General features: G+C 40.1%; 3 protein-coding genes across 3 annotated transcripts; 2 read left to right on the forward strand and 1 right to left on the reverse strand.

Moving 5' to 3' along the window:
• Positions 1–6,287: 6,287 nt before the first annotated feature.
• LOC126756113 (general odorant-binding protein 68) lies at positions 6,288–8,969 on the forward strand. Its single transcript, XM_050468951.1, has 4 exons — positions 6,288–6,406; positions 6,491–6,547; positions 8,237–8,389; positions 8,471–8,969. The coding sequence occupies exons 1-4, from the start codon at positions 6,362–6,364 to the stop codon at positions 8,843–8,845; spliced, it is 630 nt and encodes a 209-aa protein (XP_050324908.1). The 5' UTR covers positions 6,288–6,361; the 3' UTR covers positions 8,846–8,969.
• Positions 8,970–10,975: 2,006 nt separating this feature from the next.
• LOC126756063 (uncharacterized) lies at positions 10,976–13,162 on the forward strand. Its single transcript, XM_050468876.1, has 2 exons — positions 10,976–11,423; positions 12,177–13,162. Exons 1-2 carry the CDS (start codon positions 11,033–11,035, stop codon positions 12,815–12,817), a joined length of 1,032 nt encoding a protein of 343 aa, XP_050324833.1. The 5' UTR covers positions 10,976–11,032; the 3' UTR covers positions 12,818–13,162.
• LOC126756062 (forkhead box protein O) lies at positions 12,894–17,520 on the reverse strand. The gene is made up of 2 exons (XM_050468874.1): positions 17,330–17,520; positions 12,894–14,262 (listed from the first exon to the last, which is right to left on the reverse strand). Exons 1-2 carry the CDS (start codon positions 17,376–17,378, stop codon positions 13,253–13,255), a joined length of 1,059 nt encoding a protein of 352 aa, XP_050324831.1. The 5' UTR covers positions 17,379–17,520; the 3' UTR covers positions 12,894–13,252.
• Between the last annotated feature and the right edge of the window lie 1,974 nt (positions 17,521–19,494).

The following is a 19,494-nucleotide window of genomic DNA, read 5'->3' on the forward strand; positions in this document are numbered from 1 at the left end:
GAAAGATATTGCAGCAACAGAAACAACAATTTCTTGCTCAGTGCGTGCAATTTAATTTCAGTGGAATCTGACGTAAGGCCTTAACTAACCCATAACCTTAACAGAGAACCAGCTTAACATTATTCACATGCAGCAACAATCCTCGCGGATTATAATGTATAACAACGATCCGCCTTGTCGAGCCATAATTGAAAACAACTTATTTATGAGTCAAAAGGTAGCAATTAAAGCTGCGTTTCAGAGACTCAAGTTAAATGGTTGCAAACTAGGCCTAGACCAGTTGGATACATCGCAGTAACATGGAAATGTAAATGTAAATGTAACAATGTTTACAACTCGTTCAATTTTATTACGAAAATTCACATTTTGTAAAAAATGTTACTGACCGTACTATTCGCAACACCATCACCCATCTTGAGACCCAGCATTCATTATTGGATAATATTCGACCGAATAGACCACGTCCAGCACGCAGTGAAGAAAATATATCAGCCGTAGCTGAGAGTGTATACATAGACCGTGGAGAGCCGATTCGGCTAAGATCGCAGCAACTCGAACTGACGTATGGAAAGACTTGCTGCATTTGGAATAAAAATCAACTCGTAGAAATTCCAGAGCTGCTATTTCATCCAACAAACCACCAAAAACCACAGTTTGGTCTGGTTCGTGGGCCGGTAGAATCATCGGTTCATATTTCTTGAAAAATTATCGTGGTGGGAACGTAACTGTCAATGACGACCGTTCTCGCACAATGATAACCGACTATTTGATGCCTGAAATTGAAGCTCCTGATCTCGCATCAATCAATGGATTTATTGAGAGAACACTTAGATCAGCAAATAATTTTACATTCTGGGCCGGTCGATTTGTCACCAAGGTCATGTAATGTCATATCATCAATAACACCGTAAGACTTTTTCCCATTCGGACAATCCCGCTTCGATTCAGGTTTTGGAGCAAAACATCACGCGTGTCATTCGTCAGTTACAAGTCAAAATGCTCGAAAGATTCATCCAAAATTTTACTCAAGGGATGTACCGTCTGAGATCTAGCCGCAGCCAATATTTGAAAGAGATAACGTTCAAAAAATAAACGCGAAAGAATGTTCCTTCAAATGATAATAAATATTCCCTATTAAATTTGCAGTTTTTTGTTAAGAAAAAATACGGAAACTCGAAATGGATTAGTGTTTAATATACGCTCGTAGGATCGGCGATTTTTGCGATGTTTGAAATTATTCATCATAGAAAAAAGTTTCATTAAATTTTGTGTGAGGAAAAAAAATTCTGGTACCAAAACGTTCAGAATGCTAGAAAGGGCCTCTGGTGATAATTGTTTAATCAACTTTTTTTTAATTGGAACAAATTATTCAAAAATTCAAAAATGGTCGAGAACGCGGGGCTGTTCAGTTGTGTTCAGTTGTCTCCGAGCACCTAGAGAGTCAGGACAAACATTTTTGAGCGACATATTTCTGTGAGTGTTTCTGTTGAAAATACTGCGTTCGCTGGAGCAGAGGTGCGATTAAATTCTGTGTGAAACTCGGTAAATCTGCGACAGAGGCATTTGATATGATCAAGCAGGCTTACCCAGATGTTGCTTTAGTAAGAAGTGGTGTGTTTCGGTGGCGCCAGGCCTTTTGGGTGACCGGGAAGAGGTCGCTGTTGAAGAACGGAAGAATCAGCATATCCAAAGTGATGCTCGTTGTCTTTTTTAACATCAAAGACATCGTCCACCATAATTTGTTCCTCCTGGATAAACTGTCAACGCCAAGTTTTACGTTGAAGTCTTCAAGAGACTTAAGCGAAGGGTCAATCGGATCCGACAAGACATCGTAGCTGATTGGAAGTTGCACCTCAACAACGCCCCAGCTCACACCGCCAACTACCTAATCAAGGCCGGCATCCCAACGCTTCCGCAGCCGCCCTACGGACCAGATGTTTCCCCTGGGACTTTGTTTTTGTTTCTTTGCCTGAAAAAGCCGAAGAAGAGCAAGCATTTTGAGAGGACAGAGTGGATCCAAGCAGCATGCACCTCGGCTCTCAAGGCTATTCCTGAGAATGCCTTCCGTGACGCCTTCAATGCTTGGAAATCGCGCTGGCAACGCTGCATCGACGTAGAAGGAGCCTATTTTGAAAGTTTTAAAGAATTGTAACGATTACGATTGGTTCAATATTTTTTTTAAATCGACTCAGTCCTATTACTTTCCGGACAACCCAGTATGATTAGTGCATCAAAAAATAAAAACAATTAATATCTGTGATTCATTTTATAGAAATTTTTATATGTGCATATTTTTTTGTTTCTAAATTATGTAAATATATAATATAATACGACAAATAGGGCTCTGTCACCAGTTTTATAATCGCTGACAGCAAATCTAGCCTCCGCCAATTAGAACTGGAACTAATAATAATGCGCAATAATAATTGTTGTAATCAGAGTTAATGAAATTTTTTTGTTAAACAATCAGGCAGTGTGTGAAGGCTATTTCATTAAATTTTGCAAACGACAGGGGATTTACCACGAAACTTTTTGTGGGGGCATTGGCAGTTTTTCGTTGACAGTGTTCAGAATTTTGGTTCGAAATGGCATCTGCTTAAAATTTAAGACCACCTCAACTCACAATGGTGTGAATTAATTCTACATACAATTATTCTACATCTGTCCCGCATTGGCAAGATTACGCTGTAAGCATCTGAGGTCCCCACCATATGATACACTGGTTGAGGTATCAATAGTGAGGCAACAGAGTCTGTTAAAACTCACGTCAATTGCAGACATCGAACTGGTCTATGCCTGGCTTAACATAACATATTCAGCAATAGATTCTTTGGTATATTTTTATAGGCCGAGCTCACGATTACCAAATTAAATATCGCTTCGGTATAGGTAATGTGGCATGACTTTTCATCTTATTAAAACTAAAGATTCAGAGCTTCAATTTGGGTCACAAGAACATTCTCAAGAGTTAAAAAAATACATATGTATTATTTACAGACGCCCTTTGATTGAATATTTATCCAAGATCATTACCAAATTGTCGCTCTCTAAGAAAATATTGTTCACTTAGACGCATTGTGCTAACCCAGATGACTGCTTACCTTGTAACCGAACGAGTTCAAAGTCGTTTGACAGAATTAGGTTTTTCTTACCTTTCGCTAAAGTGTCTGTTTAAGTTTAGTAAAAACTTTAAATTTTTTTAATAATGGTATCTGTCATCTCAACGTAATTGTAATAGGCTCAAAGCGCTTTGTCGATTTGTAAGGATCTTATGACCTATTATAGAGGCGTTCTAAACAACTGCCAGCGAAGTCAACTCTTAGACTCTAATAATCATCTGCAATAAGGGGTATTCTAAGAAACTTAGTAAGTTCCCTTTCCTACACAGTACCACGTGTTTTCAAAATCCTATAGAAGTCAGCTTAAATTCAATCCCCAATATAGCCTACCCTTATAGAGAAGAGAGGGAAAGGGGTAAGATGGACAGAGTCTGAGAGATAAGCAACTATACGGATGGGTCTAAACTGGATAATCAAGTCTTTTCAGCAAAAGTGGTTACCAGAATCGACTTCCAACTGCCAGACTTCCAAGTGGAGATCACAGCAATTAAATAAAACCTTTTTCTTCTGAAAAAGATACGATAACAGATAGCCAAGCGGCTTTGAAATCACTAAGTCTTTTAAAGATAGTGAAGTAATGTCGTAATATCTTAGTGGATCCAACATTCACGATAAACCTGCAATGGATTAGAGGATATACGGATATTCCTGGAAACTTTAAAGCAGACGAACTATCCAGAGCAGGCACCGCCCACCAATTATACTCCGAAAAATAGCCAATTTATACTTCTGACTATTTGTAGATATTTAATCGACAAGATAATATAGAACATCTGCCATGCGAATGCAAGGCTTTGTATAGGACAAGAATCGCAACCATCGGTCGTGTATTTCTTGACAGAAGTTTTCAGAGATGACATAATGCCTCACTCCATTAGCTCGGTAGTTTCACAATGGGCCTCCTAAAGGTCTATCTAATATTTTTTGAATGCAGATCGATATGCAATCATGATACTGTCGAAATTTTCAATAGAAAATATCTTAACCAAACCATCAACAATAACTAAAGAGTGGCGAACTCGAAGCGACTTGAACGGATTTAGGTGGACTTGTAACAAACTATCAATTACAATTGAGACGGGACCAAGCTACTCTTCGTTTATATTTATAAAAGACAAGTTATCCATATGGTTCAGACAGTGGAAAAGTACTTGAAAATTTCTATCTCTATCACTCGAAAATCTTTCGCAAAACTTTCCGCTTTTTAAAACTGTCTAAAGCTCTTTCTGAGTTTTCGTATGAATTGATTGAACGATTCGTTGACGATTGATTCAGTTTTATCAAAAACACAAGTCTACGAGTGGTACAAAGCCTTCAAAGACGGTCGAGAGCTCATGGAAGACATGCCTCGTTCTGAACGACCGTCGACCTCTTCAACTGATGGAAATATTAAAAAAGTAAAGGATATGGTACTAGAAAATTGTCAGGAAAGTGTGAAAGAGATGGAATAATTTCGGTGAATATTTTGGGTATGAAACGAGTTCTTGCTCGACTCGTCTCGATAAAGCTGAATTTTTTTCAAAAAGAGTTCGATTTTGACCGAATTTAAAGCCAGCAAGTAAGGAAGGGCTAAGTTCGGGTGTCACCGAACATTTTATACTCTCGCATGATAAAGTGATAATCGAGATTTCATTATCCGTTAATTACATATTTTTCACATACTGTATTTGTGTAAAGTTTTATTCCGCTATCATCATTGCTTCCTAATAAATACATATGTATATTATACAGAGAAGGCATCAGATAGAATTCGATATAGCGTTATATTGGAAGAAGGCGTGGTTGTGAACCGATTTCACCCATATTTCGTACGTGTCATCAGGGTGTTAAGAAAATATTATATACCGAATTTCATTGAAATCGGTTTAGTAGTTCCTGAGATATGGTGTTTGGTCCATAAGTGGGCGAGGCCACGCCCATTTTCAATTTTTAAAAAAAGCCTGGGTGCAGCTTCCTTCTGCAATTTCTTCCGTAAAATTTAGTGTTTCTGACGTTTTTTGTTAGTCGGTTAACACACTTTTAGTGATTTTCAACATAACCTTTGTATGGGAGGTGGACGTGGTTATTATCCGATGTCTTCCATTTTTGAACTGTATATGGAAATGCCTGAAGGAAACGACTGTATAGAGTTTGATTGACATAGCTGTAGTAGTTTCCGAGATATGTACAAAAAACTTAGTAGGGGTGGGGCCACGGCACTTTTTCAAAAAAATTACGTCCAAATATGCCCCTTCCTAATGCGATCCTTTGTGCCAAATTTCACTTTAATATCTTAATTTATGGCTTAGTTATGTCACTTTATAGGTTTTCGGCTTTCGTCATTTTGTGGGCGTGGCAGTGGGCCGATTTTGCCCATCTTCGAACTTAACCTTCTCATGGAGCCAAGAAATATGTGTACCAAGTTTCATCATGATATCTCAATTTTTACTCAAGTTACAGCTTGCACGGACAGGCGGACGGACGGACGGACAGACAGACATCCGGATTTCAACTCTACTCGTCACCCTGATCACTTTGGTATATATAACCCTATATCTGACTCTTTTAGTTTTAGGACTTACAAACAACCGTTATGTGAACAAAACTATAATACTCTCCTTAGCAACTTTGTTGCGAGAGTATAAAAACGAAAGGAATACCATCGATCAACCACCAAAAGTAGTACTGTTCTAGAAACAGCTAGAAAAAATGCGAATTAGGGGAATCGCACAACAATGGGATGGACTTTCTAGGATCTTATTAGATCAAGATTACAATTGTTTCACAAAGTCCATGACGCCATCACAGTTAGTTATACTTATATGAAGTTGATGACTAACTGAAGAGGCCGACTAAACCAAGAGAGAATTGCGAAATTATTAACCGCTGCGACTAAAGTTTTTACCAGTTCGGGTGCTATTTCTGAATCATTTATAAAGCGATTTTATATTAATTTTGTTTTATATTTGTTTATTACATATTTCAGCGCAAAATCAAGTAAAAACTTAATTAATTTACACACATACAAACATATTATATATACATATATGGCTATATGTATATGGAATATAAATAATGAAATCAAATCAAATCAAATGAACTCCAAGCGTGATTTAATTTAGCGGCAGTGAAGCGTGCGAGCATTTGGCTTGTTTTTCTACTATTTATTTATTTAAAACTACAATAGAACTTTGTATAAAACGCCGAGCCTGGAGTTGCTAAGCATCAGTTGAAATTTGTCATATCTGAGCCAAGCTTCCAACATGAAGGCGTACTTTGGATATTTTGTAGTGATTTTTGCATTTGTGGTCAGCTAATTTTTGAAATAATTTCGAATTTAGTTTCGGTTTGTGTGTGTGTTGTGTTATTATCAGAACTTTCTCTTTTTTTAGTGCCACGCCAGCGCCGATGATGAAACTGTGGATTGCACTAAGCCGCCACGTTTTGTTGTAAGTTTACTTCACTTTCGCGGACGGACGTAGATCAAGAAATCGAGTTCGAAATCGAATTAAAAGTTCTTCTGGCAAGCAGAGATTTAGGAAAATCAATTAGCCTCAACTTAAACGAAGAGAGATTTGATGGCTGAAGACGGAGTTTGACCGTTTTCTAATATTTCAAATGTGATTATACTAAGGCACATTAATATTAGAGCTTGATGGCTAGTCATAGTAGTTCGCCACTGGAGTGACTTGTTGCTATAATGCAAATATTGGGTCCAAGAAGTATTATGCGAACGCAGATAACATGAAAAGTTTTCGGCATGAGCTTTTTAGCTGCCAGAAATATGAGCGAAAGCTTGGAAACTGGTTATTCCTTAGCGAATGTCTGCATTAAACGATTACGTTGGGACTTATTACTCCATTTATTGTCAGTTCCGATTCCGACGAAAGAAAAATCTTTCTTCCAATAGCGGTGACACATCGATAAAATAGTTTAAACCTCGAGAACCCTCATAAACTCCAGCAGCGGTTCAGCAAGAACACGTGCTTCAACATGCTTAAGCGACTTTCAGCAAGATCCACTGATCTAAAATCTCCTTCTTCTTCTTTATTGGCGTAGACACCGCTTACTCGGTTGTAGCCGAGTTTACAACGGCGCGCCAGTCGTTCATCCTTCTCACTGTTTGGCGCCAATTTGAGATTCCAAGTGTAACCAGGTCCTTCTACACCTGATCTTTCCAACTGAGTGGAGGTCTTCCCCTACCTCTGCTTCCCTCGGCGGGTACTGTGTCGAATACTCTCAGAGCTGAAGTGTTTTCTTCCATTCGAACGACATGACCTAGCCAACGTAGCCGGTGTGTCTTAATTCCGAACTATGTCAATGTCGTCGTATATCTCGGACTGCTTATTGTTCCATCGACTGCGGTTTTCGCCGTTGCAAATGCAAACGCGCACAGAACCATAAATCTTCCGCAGAATCTTTCTTTAGCAGGACGGCGATGATGAGTGACTTGTAGAGTTTGGTCTTTGTTCATCGAGACTAACTTGACTTCTCAATTGCTTACTCAGTCCGAAGTAGCCCTTGGTATCAAGCGTTATTCCGCGTTAGATCTCGAGGCTAACGTTGTTGTTAGTGTTTGTGCAGGTAATCCTCATACTTTTGTAAAATCCAGCACCCGTTCAGCAAAAACCCGTGCTTCAACATGCTTAAACAACTTTCAGCAGGATCCTGTGATCCAACCTACTTTTGGTCTGCTCAAGATCTCCTGATCTAACAAACTTAAACCATTGCTGTTTATATGTAAATGGCCGACAGTCTCAAGCCAATTTGCTGTAGCTTAGTATAACCTTCTAGCTGACAAAACAATTCATAGATCCAGATCGAAAAAAAAAATCATAGCTATCCCAGGAATATTATGATGGTTCAACCTTATAAGGTGTGAGGACTTCTGAGCTCCAAACTTAATTAAACGTAGGAAACATACAATTGCATTTCAGTCAGCCAAAGGAACGCAGGGAATGCAGCTGATGTAACAGTTCTACAACTTGATATCCCTGATGCGTAATGATATAACCTTCTAACTCTAATCTTAACTATCTTTTAAACAAGCTATGCAATATTTCTTTGATCTACGCTCGCACGAAACTTTTTTTTTTGATTACACAGTTTAACTATTCACAAAAATATATTCGCTTTAGCCGCCCCACATGTGCTGTCCAGTGCCAGAAATCAGTACTGATGAACTGAAGGAGCAATGTGCGGAATATAATAAACCGCCGCCACCACCACCAGTGGGACGTGGCGGTCCACCAAAGTTTGACCGTCGTCATCATCCGCATCATCCACCTCCTGTGAGTAATGTGCTCTATACTCGTATATTCAATAATAATATTAGACACTAAATTATTTTCACTAACCATCGCTTCCGACAGTGTGTGATCGATTGCATTTTCAACAACACCGAAGTTATGGGGGCGAACGGCGAGCCCGATGTTGACAAATTTAGCGCGTTACTCGACACAGCCGTAAAGGATAATGAAGAGATGGCTGCCGTTATGGAAGAATCATTCGAGACTTGCGTCGGGATGCTCAGCGAGTTGAAAGCGAAAATAGCTGAAAAGGCTAGCAAACACCCGGAATTTGCGGATAGAATGGGCAATTGTTCGCCAGTAAGCGGCATGCTGATGATGTGCACCAATATGGAGACTTTCAAAAACTGCCCAGCCTCTGCTTGGAATGACAGTGCAGAATGTAATGCAACTCGTAACTTCTTTAAGCAGTGTAAATTTCCCAAAGACGGCAATTAAGTGAAGGAAGTTATTTATCTAAATTCCAAATATACTATATATCTACACTGTCCACTTATTTGAGATAGCAAAGAAAGTTTGTGGGAAATAAAAGTCTTACAATTACTAATTGATATAAATGCAATCGTTTAGTTTTCATAATCATTTTCTCAAAAGGCTGACTGGACCACCATTTATGCTTGAGCTTGTGAATAGCCGCTGATTGATACACACTTTTATAGGACTTCTGGATAATGAGACTCAGGGCTATTAATAAGTTGTTCATACTTTGGGCTTCAGAAAAGAATTCTCTCTGAATTTCAATTATAAATCTGACACATTGACCAATATTTTCGGTAAAAAGTCAACTATAGATCCAGGGGTCCAAATATGGATAGTATATACATAGGATGGAGCCAAGTGTAGGGAAGTTCACGTAAGTGAACTGAGCATCATTGGGAGTGGTCAGAAAAGATTCATTCACATGTTGCGCAAACAGCTTACGACTTCCGGTCTTAGACTAAGTATCCTCTGGGTAGTCAAAAACATCTGTTCGAAGGCGAGCTAAAGTGAGAAGGCTAAACATCCCTCCTTGGTTTGGGATCCGCCACTGTAGACGTACTAAGGATTACGATTTAAGGGCATGCACCTGGAATGTCCGGTCTCTTAATTTGAAAGTTGCCGCTGCTTAGCTGGTTAATATCTTCGTTAGAGTAAAGGCTGACATCACCGCCGTCCAAGAAGTGCGATGGACGGAACAAGTACTGAGACGAGTGGGTCCTTGTGGCATTTACGACAGTGGCCATATAAAGGAACATAAATAGATGCGGGATACGTGATGGAAGAGAGACTCCGTTACTGGGTCCAGGCATTCAACGATGTCAAAATCGTGCTTGACGACTTTAACGCTAGGATGAGCAAAGAAAGTGTTTTCGGTCGGTAAATTCAGCCTCCATGAAGAAAAATTCCCAAATGGGTTGAGGCTAATCGACTTCGCCGGGGCCCGATTAGTTGTAGATTCCGGCATACGAAAATTCGCCTTAAAAATCGCTGGCGTAAGACCGGTTTTAGACCAAAGTCTCTTAGGCGAAGTTGTTCAGAATGATCAGTAGAATATTTCTCGCATGCATTGAAAACATGTTTGAAAAGAAATGCCAACTTCAATATTATTTGATTATATTGATAAAAAATGGTTTCAATAATTGGAATCGAGGTAAACAAGTTTCGGACGACATGACCGAGCCAACGTAGCCGGTGTGTCTTAATTCGCTGAAATATTTCAATGTCATCGTATATCTCGTATAGTTCATCGTACCATCGATTGCGGTATTCGCCGTCGCCAATACGCAAAGGATCATAAATCTACCGCAGGACCTTTCTCTCGAAAACTCGTACTCCCGACTTATCAGATGTTGTCATCGTTCATGCCTTTGCACCTTATAGCGGGACGGGAATAGTGACTGAATTATAGAGGTTAGGGCTTGTTCGTCGAGAGAGGACTTTACCCGTTCTCAAGAATTGTTCTCTACTCCGATCTGCAGCTCGTATTATTTTCTTCAGCAATAGGTTGAAGAAGTCACACGAAAGGGAGTCGCCTTGTTTGAAACCTCGTTTGGTATCGAACGGCTCCGAGCGATCCTTCCCGATCCATAGGGACCTTATGTTATTGCTCAACGTCAGTATACACACCCGTATTAGTTTTGCGGGGATACCAAATTCAGACATAACGGCAAAAGGCATAAAGGCAGCTTCTTTTCGTTCTGTCAAAAGTTGCTTTCTGTTATTTTAAAGAGTTAACGATTTGTTTAATCAAATATTTATCACTAAGGGGACAACATGCCAGCAGTAAATATATACAAGTATATAAGAGTCTGTGTGAGTGAATTTTAAATATTTTATTATTTTTTTTTAAGTTTCTCCTTTCACTCTTAACTAAGTGTCCCCCTATGCAATTTTACCCGACAAATCGCACCACACTTTCAATTTCAATTTCGCATGCAATGAAGTGTTAAATTCGATTTAAACTCCTTAACTCGCTTATCGCCAGATGTGCCAGCAGCCAGGCATGCGAACAGCGCGCATGTGCGGTGGCAGCCCCAAACAGCAATTTGCCACATTTGCACGTTCCGTTTTTGCAACGGCTAACGCCATCGTGGGACTGTTGGCGCTCATTCGGGACCGCAAAGTGTTCGCGTGCAGACGCTCATCATGGCAACGTTGGAACAAGAATTTGTTGATTTCTTCGCAGAGTGCAAGCAGCAGGGCTTCAGCGCCGCCGAGATGCGTGCCATATGCCAACCGTTGTTGCAACGTCGCAGCAACAGATGTTCGGCGGTGGCATGCGTTGTTTTGGCCATCTTCGGTGCTTTGTGCTTGCTCTACAATTGGTGCGATGAATTTAGTTGGTTTGTCAGTGCCATTGGACGTTTGTTGCTGATACAGGTGTTGCCCTATTGGGATTGGACGCCACTATATAATAGTCGCTGTCTGATTGAACGTAAGGTGGATAAGGTGGACGGCGGTAGTGTGGCACCCACAACTAAAATCCCAGCGCGCTACGAAACGGAAGCGGGAAATTGTGTGCTCTGCGAGACGCTGGGTGAGTATTGTTGAGGGAATTTGTAGTAATATGATTCTTATATTAAAAATTGAAGCTTAAAAACAATTTTGTTGTGATCTTTGTGAAAATAAATGGTTTTGTGATGGAAGTAAGAAATCAGAAATCATTATAGGATTTAGAAACCCTAATTGATGGATTGCGTCTTTTCAATACTTCCCTTATAGGGATCTCTTTAGATAAGAATATACAAATAAACATATAATGTTTTGCTACTAAAAATAGTTGAAGTCGGTCTGTATTTTCTCTTCGCACCAGATGGTCAAAAGGAAACTTTCGGATAACCGTCTGGCTGGATATATGTATATCAGACAAAAAGAAAGAAAACTTCTAGAAACTGAACGTTGCTCGCATCAAAAATGAGTATACTCCGTTTACGTTCTTCTGCATAGAGGCTTCAGGTGCAGACCTTTCAAATAAAATAGCTCCCAAGAGCATCCAAGATCAATTTTACCTTTAACCTCCACTTCGGCTTACAAGAGACATTTTCAGACTATACTGCTTTCAGAGAAAAAACTTCCCATAGAAATACATCAAACGTTAAGAAGTGTCTTGAAAGCGGTACAACCTAATAAATAACCCGATACAACAAGATGCACTTCCAAAATAGGTGAACTTGATCAAACGACTGACAAACAAAAAAACCAAACCGCCAATTACATATACCCAGAACTTACGAATCTCATTTCAGTAACGGAAAAATATTTTATATATTCTCTCTTCTGTCACTTCTAGAGCGCATTCCCACCACAACGAATATCACCTTCTCAACACTTGAATCAATGTACCTCGAGCGCGGTTGGCCAGTAATAGTGACCGACTCGCATCAACCCCGTACGCTAAACACACTGCTCAATCAAATGTACAACTCCTCGTCGGATTTCCTTGAAAGTGATCCATGCGATGTCGCAACGAATTTAATGTTGAAAAAACTCTTTAACTTAGAATTGGCTTTGGAGAAGATTAAGCACACAACACCGACACACAACAAATGGTTTCTACAATTGCGTAATTGTCAGCGACGCGCAGTCAAGGCCTCACGTCGCTTCGTCACACGACCCTACTACTATCCACTGCACCTCGAGCCGTTCTACTCGAGCTGGGCACTGTTGTCGCAGAACTATGCTTACGCAGAATTTAATGAAATCTATTTACATGGCTTGATCTTCGTACAGCAACTGAACGGTCATTTTGACATACGTCTGCGTCCGAAGCAACCCTGTCCAAATCGCTGTCCTGTGGTGAATATACGTTTGAGCGCTGGCGAATGCTTGGTTTTCTCCACGGACTTGTGGATCTTCAGCTATGGCACTGAGACGGTCGAAAGTAAAGCCGCTTCAGTAGCTACAGTGTTAGAAATCGATTGGCAGTTGTAGGGTGATCCTTAAATGCGGCAAATTATGAACTTTTATGAAGTTTCGAATGTGTTTCTTGATAAAAACAATGTGAAAGTAAACTTGTACTCATTAATTTATATTCAGGTATTAAAAATAATTACATTTAATTTAATTCTAAAGTTATGTACACAAATATATGTGGCCGCCAGGCAAAATAGCTTAACTAGAAAAAATTATTTTTGAGTAAGACGCTTTGAAGCATGATTTAGATGCCCAAATTGACTTCTAGGGTTAAAGTTTTCAATAGTAATATATGGAACCTCAAGGAAAATATATAGTACCAAATAAAAAACTTGACTTGAACTCTACAAAAACTTAACCCGATTTACGCCTGTTTGCCTAATGACCAAAGGCTTGACTTAATTTACTTAAAAAAATTAAAATTAAAAAGAAACTTCTTCATTTCACATTGCTCTACGCCTTGCGATTCTTCGTCTCCACCAGCTTCTGCAGCGTCGCCGTCAAATTGTTGATCGCATCGATCTTCAAGCGCTCGATTTTCTCTTGTTGCAGCGCGGTTGTCTTTTGGAATTGCATTTGTTCGCGATGCAGCTCCTTTTGGCATTGGATCTTCTCACGTTCCACGTCCAGTTTGCGTTCGAAATAGTCCTTCCACCAGACGCCCTCCTCCTGCGCCGCATTGACGACAGACGGAAAGTGCGCGTTGTTGCATTTGTTACTATATCCGTTCGCATGTGAGATTTCCAATGGCAATTCGTTGTCATTGAATTCCATTTTCGGTTGTTTCAATTCCGACATTATGGTCGAATCTTCGTCGAACTCATCATTGGATTTGTCCATATTCGTTTCGGCTATGTTGGCCAGCAACGACAGTTGATTCCCGTCGAATTGTGCCATCAGTTCGTTGGAGAGTGCGGGCGCTTGTTTGAGCTCACGAAAAGCTGCCGTTTGCGGTTGTTGTTGCTTCTGTTGTTGTTGTTGCTGCTGCTGCTGTTGTTGTTGTTGAATAGCTGATTTCGAATATGGCGATGATTGCATTTGAAACTCATATATATCGACTTGCTTATCCTTCAAGTATTTATGCATCTCCTCGAAGAACTCCCAATGTACATAGCCGCTGGACTTTTTCTTCGGCAAGTTCTTGCTGTACGTAATCAATATGTTGTGCCATTTCTTTTGTACCTTCGCCGCGCTATAACGGAAACCCAATTTCTGTAGCTGTCGCGTACAGTGTAACCAAAGCGCTGTACGCTTTTGACGTCCTTCCGTGAACATGCCTTGCATCGGTCCGCGTATGTGTATGAGTGCACGCGTTGCTTCCGAGGTCCAAGCGCGTTCGTAGGGACCGCGTCCACCGATTGTGATGCTGTTTCCATTGCTGCCCTCTACCACTTCTTCGAGTAGACAGTCATCGTTGAGATCATCGCAGTCTTCGAGATCTTCATCGCTGATTTGGTAGTAATCTGGAAGATGAGCATTCGATTTTATGAGAACATTATGTGGTGAGAACTTAAGAACTTGAATTGTACCAAAACACACATCACACAAACGATATTGCTAAGTTGACAAACAAAACAAACATTCTACAAGCAGAAGTTACTAAGCGTCTAAACTATCTGCTAGGAAGTAAGTATATGATTAATTTGAAGTGGGATCCTGTCCTGTCATCAAATTGTGCTATAAGTGGCCGTCTTATTCTTAATGAGCTCACAGAGTTCACTACAGCTTACGATTACGGATATTCTCAACTATTTTCGAAAGATAAGATGTCACGGGTAAATTGCCTTGAAACATTTTATAATAGTGCTTAGAGTAATTGCTTTCTGTAGCTATATTGAGTTTTTCGTATCAATGTAACTTATCGCCTTGACTATCCCTTGAAAATCTCCAAAAAAAACTAAGAAATTTTCGGCTTAAAACGGAAGATCCGTTGTTTGACTTTTAGGCTACTATTTTTTTCTATGGGAGCTACTGAAGAAAAAAAATGTTCCTGTCTTTGCTTTAAAATCCAAAACCAGTTGTTGAAAGTCTGAATTGCAAAATTCGATTTCGATTCATCCATGATTTGCCCCAGATATTCCCTATGCGCCAAATATTGAAAAAGAAAGCTGACTCTACCACAAAATGCTCCGCCCACCAAAAGCTCCATCAGGATCGGATAGAACCTCTTCGAGCGGTAAGATACCAAGCAAAGTTTGAGACAAAGACGCTCGCTATCGTGTGATTTTTTCAATTTACGAAGCTGCAAAGCTAAATAGAGAAGGTACAATCTTCTATAAAAGTGTAGCTGCTAGCATCCGATGATGATATTGAAATAATTGGCCTCAACAACCGCGCCGTTACTTCTGCAAAGGAAGCAAAGCATATGGGTCTGGTTGCGAACGAGGACAAGACAAAATATCTCCTGTCCTCACTGTTGACATTCATAACTTTGAAGTCGTAAATACTTTCGTCTATCATGGAACCAGTATTAGCACCAATAATAATATCAGCCTTGCAATCCAACGCAGAATACCTTTTGCCAACAGGTGCTACTTCGGACTGAGCAAGAAAATTGAGAAGTAAAGTCTTTTCTCGACGAATGAAGACCAATTACTACTAGTCACTAATCATCTGATGGACGATGACAACATCCGTAGTCTCTGGACCGATGAGCTGTACGAGATATACGACGGCATTAACATAGTTCAGCAAATCAAGCAAAACTTGTCTTGATGACGAGTTTCCGGACACCCAAACTGACCCAACCAAAATCCACCATCAATTATTGGTATGCTAAGTACAGACGTAGCGAAATGAGCACCGTATAAGGAAGTGGGCACCCAAAAGAAGTTGTTTACCGACGAAGGCAGCAAAAAAGTCTACAAAATAATATTGGATGACCGTAAAATGAAGTTTCAGATAGCAAGCACTCTGAAGATGTCATGAACGTGTACATCATATCATTCACGATATGCGTATTAGAAAGCTCTATGCATAGTGGATACCGCGCGAGCTACCTTTTGACCAAGAACAACGACGAGTTGATGATTCGGAATAGCGTTTGGAGATGTTCAGGCGTAATAAATCCGAATTATTGCGTCGATATGTAACAATGGATGAAACGTGGCTCTATCATTTCACTCCGAAGTCCAATCAACAGTCATCCCAGTTAAACAGCTCCAGAGCGAGGAAAAAACAACAGTCGGCTGGCAAGGTTATTAGTCCAGTCATTATAGTAAGTTCACCTCGGAATTCTTAATGTCTGTAAATACAATATACAAGTATTTACAGACATATAAATGGGTATATCGAATTCCGAGATTCTTACCTAATTTAAGCTTAAATGACTGGACTATATGGCGTCTGTATAACTTTTATAGCTTTATTGGACCATTTGAAGCACAAATGTCGAACTTGTAGAAAAAGAAAGTGCTGTTTCACCAAGACAATGCACCGTGTCTCAAGTCAGTGTAAACGATGTCAAAAATCCATGAATTGGGCTTCGAATTGCTTCCGCGTCCACAGTATTCTCCAGATCTGTCCCCCAGTAACTATTTCCTGTGCTCAGATCTCAAAAATACACTCGCAGCGAAGAAATTTTCGTGTTGTTCTTTTAATGCGGCAGATTCTGCTGAGTTGACAGTCCTTGGCCGTAAAAAAATTCGCGTCCGTTCCGGTTCCGTAGGCCCGACCGTTATGGGAACGGAATGAAGGGGTGATCGCCGAAAATGTGGTTTACTTTGAACGAAAATATAAAGCGTACAACAAATGCGCTCTCTCAAGAGACCGACTATATTTTGAACAAAAAAACGAATTTTGCCGAAAAAATATGTTTTACTATCGTAAGCCGGAGACCTGTTCAATTGTCCTGTTACTTAATAAAATACGAGAAAACAGAATTGGCACACACATACATACATATGTACTGACTCTCTACTTATACACTCGCGGTGAAAACGCGCACTTTTCTTTATTCACCACACACCAGCAATAAGTCTTGGCGCTCACAGCATCAGCCCAAGCGAATCCATGCATGCTAGCTAAATCCTTTTCGTTTGCCTAAGCAACAAGCAAAGAAAAAGAAGCTGCAGCAAAACAGAATTGATAAAGCAATGAAAAGGGGAGAACGATTAGAGGCAGCTAGCGACAAGTATTCAACCGCACGCTTGTGTCCGTCGCCAGTAATGATAATGCGCTCCAAGAAACCACTAACACCAGACATACATACACATATACATACATATGTATGTGTGTGTGTGTATATTCGTTTGTACTTTGTTGCTGTATACACATTTTCGGCGATGAAAAAGCAAACAAACACTTCACGAGCTAGCAACTAGGCGCAGGAAAGAAGCTAAATTTGCAGCATAACACTAACAACACAGCAGCACAGCAACTTGTCAGGATACAGAAAATCTGTTGAACTGTAAATCAGTGACGTAAGGGCAAAACACACGCACACACAAACATACAAAGAGATACTCTTTTATAGTTGATTGAGGAAAATATTGCAAATTTACTGTTATTTCGTAGTTTTTGTCCACTTACTGTTATCATTCTCAAAAGTATGCGCCGCTGGTGCTGATTTTTGCGACATGGCGTTCCAATTAACTTTTAAATTTGTGCTCGGTATTATTGATGTTTCCGATTTGCTACCTTTTCTTAGTAATACATACACTGGCTGTCAGCACTAGATCTACTGCGTAGCGTTTGTTTTCTCTAACTAATTTCGTGCTGTCGCAAGCGCCCTAGCGATGCTGTAAAAATCCTTGCGGACACAGCTTCGTTGTTGAGCACATTCGCCTGGTGATTTACCGTTTTCTGTGTGTTGCTGACTCACTTGTCGCTCTCGTCGTTAGATCTGCTCTCACTGTGCTCGTGTGTTGGCTTGGGTCTGTAAGCGCTGACGGGGAGGCGCTCGCACTTACAGCAGTGCCAGCCTGCTGTTGTAGGGGTCTGACGACTAGCGGGTGGGTTGGCGGCCGACCTGGGCTAGTGGCAGGAAGTCGTGTGTATGCTAATGCAAGTTTGTTTGTGTGTGTGTGTTGTTGTTGTTGTTGTTCGGTTCGGCTGTGTGCGCTTCGTTCGTGTTAGCATCAGCATTACCGTTAATCTAGCTAGCGCTCATCCATACAGCACCGACAGACGCAAGGCGGCTGCTGCTTGCTGAGAGGGCTAAGTAATTCGTGAAATGTGTTGGTGCGAAAGGCAAAAGCGAAATTTCGAAAACTACCCTCTTGAGTAGTGAGTGCGAAGTCTTGGGCGAGTTTATAAATGAATTCTAATGAATGAATGAATGTATGTATGTAGTAAACTATGGGCATGTGTGTGTTAGGCGATATTAATTGTTGCGCAAATACAATTCTAGTTTAAAGGATATTAAAAAGAAACAGAATCAATGTGATAAGGGTCAAAATAAATATTTCAGATATTATATATAAAACTTGATGTTCTTATACTTATAATTTCATACATACATATATAACGCATATGTATATTCATACTTATAAGGTTAGAAGTTTGTCACAAATTATTCCGCGTCAATATCGAATTAATACCAAAGTTATTATCCAATGTATTTCCAATCTTTACTTCGAAGCCTTTCAACTATTATATTCGAACAGTTAGTTTGGTGGGATACAAAATAAATCTTAAAAAATTGGTAGACGCTGCTCATTTGCCGAAATCGCCGATATCAGACCACTGTAGTACATGCTACTGGGGACAAAAAATAGTAAGACTTTGTTCATAATTTTAAAATTCTTAATTAGTTTTTCAAAGCTTTGTCGTCTCCCGCAAAGAAATCATCCTTGGCTCCAATACACTTGCGCCAAAGTTTTTTCCAATACTCGAAACAGTGGTTAAAGTCCGGAATAGCCTTCAATACCCGTAGCGATTCACGTTCAATGCCTTCAATTGATTCAAAACGGTTTAGCCGGAGCGGTCGTTTGAGTTTGCTGAATAGCCAGAAGTCACACGGAGTTAAATTAGGCGAATACGGTGGTTTCAGCATGATATTGGCTGAAAATTTGGTGAAAAACTCACGAAGAATCAATGTATTATGTGATGGTAGACGTTGTCTGCCCATAAATCCGGCATCTTTTTACGAATAGCTTCGCGTAAACGACGCATAACACTCAAATAGCATTCCGTGTTGGCAGTTTGGCCGGTCGCAAGGAATGTGGAGTGCACCATACCACGATAAACGAAGAAAACTCTCAACATAACATTGATTTGTGACCTCCATTGACATGGTTTTTTTGTTTCGGCTCACCTTTGCCACGATATTCGGCCGATTTATCGTTGGTTTCCGGGTCGTAATCGTACAAGTAGATCAATAACTCATCGCCTCTAATAATACGTTTCATGACATCCAGTTAGTCAGAAGACATTGTTTCACAGACGCTAACGGGACGTTGTTTTTGAACAAAATTTAGTGATTTTGGAACCAATCGTGCTTTCACTTGTCTTAGGCTCAAATGATCTTTCAAAATGGTTCCTTCCGACATTCCAACGATGCCAGTAAGATCTCTAACTGTTAATTATTGATTCTCAAGCATCAATGCCCCTTTTTTATTGTCGTGTTGATCAACAGTTTAAGTTGATGGCCGTCCAGGATGTGGTTCGTCATCAACGCGTTCTCGACCATTTTGTTGTACCAATCAAAAACACTTGCTCGCGACAAACAATTATCACCGAAGGTCTTTTTCAAC

The sequence above is a fragment of the Bactrocera neohumeralis genome, chromosome 4 (assembly GCF_024586455.1).
Source record: "Bactrocera neohumeralis isolate Rockhampton chromosome 4, APGP_CSIRO_Bneo_wtdbg2-racon-allhic-juicebox.fasta_v2, whole genome shotgun sequence".
Lineage (NCBI taxonomy): Eukaryota > Metazoa > Arthropoda > Insecta > Diptera > Tephritidae > Bactrocera > Bactrocera neohumeralis.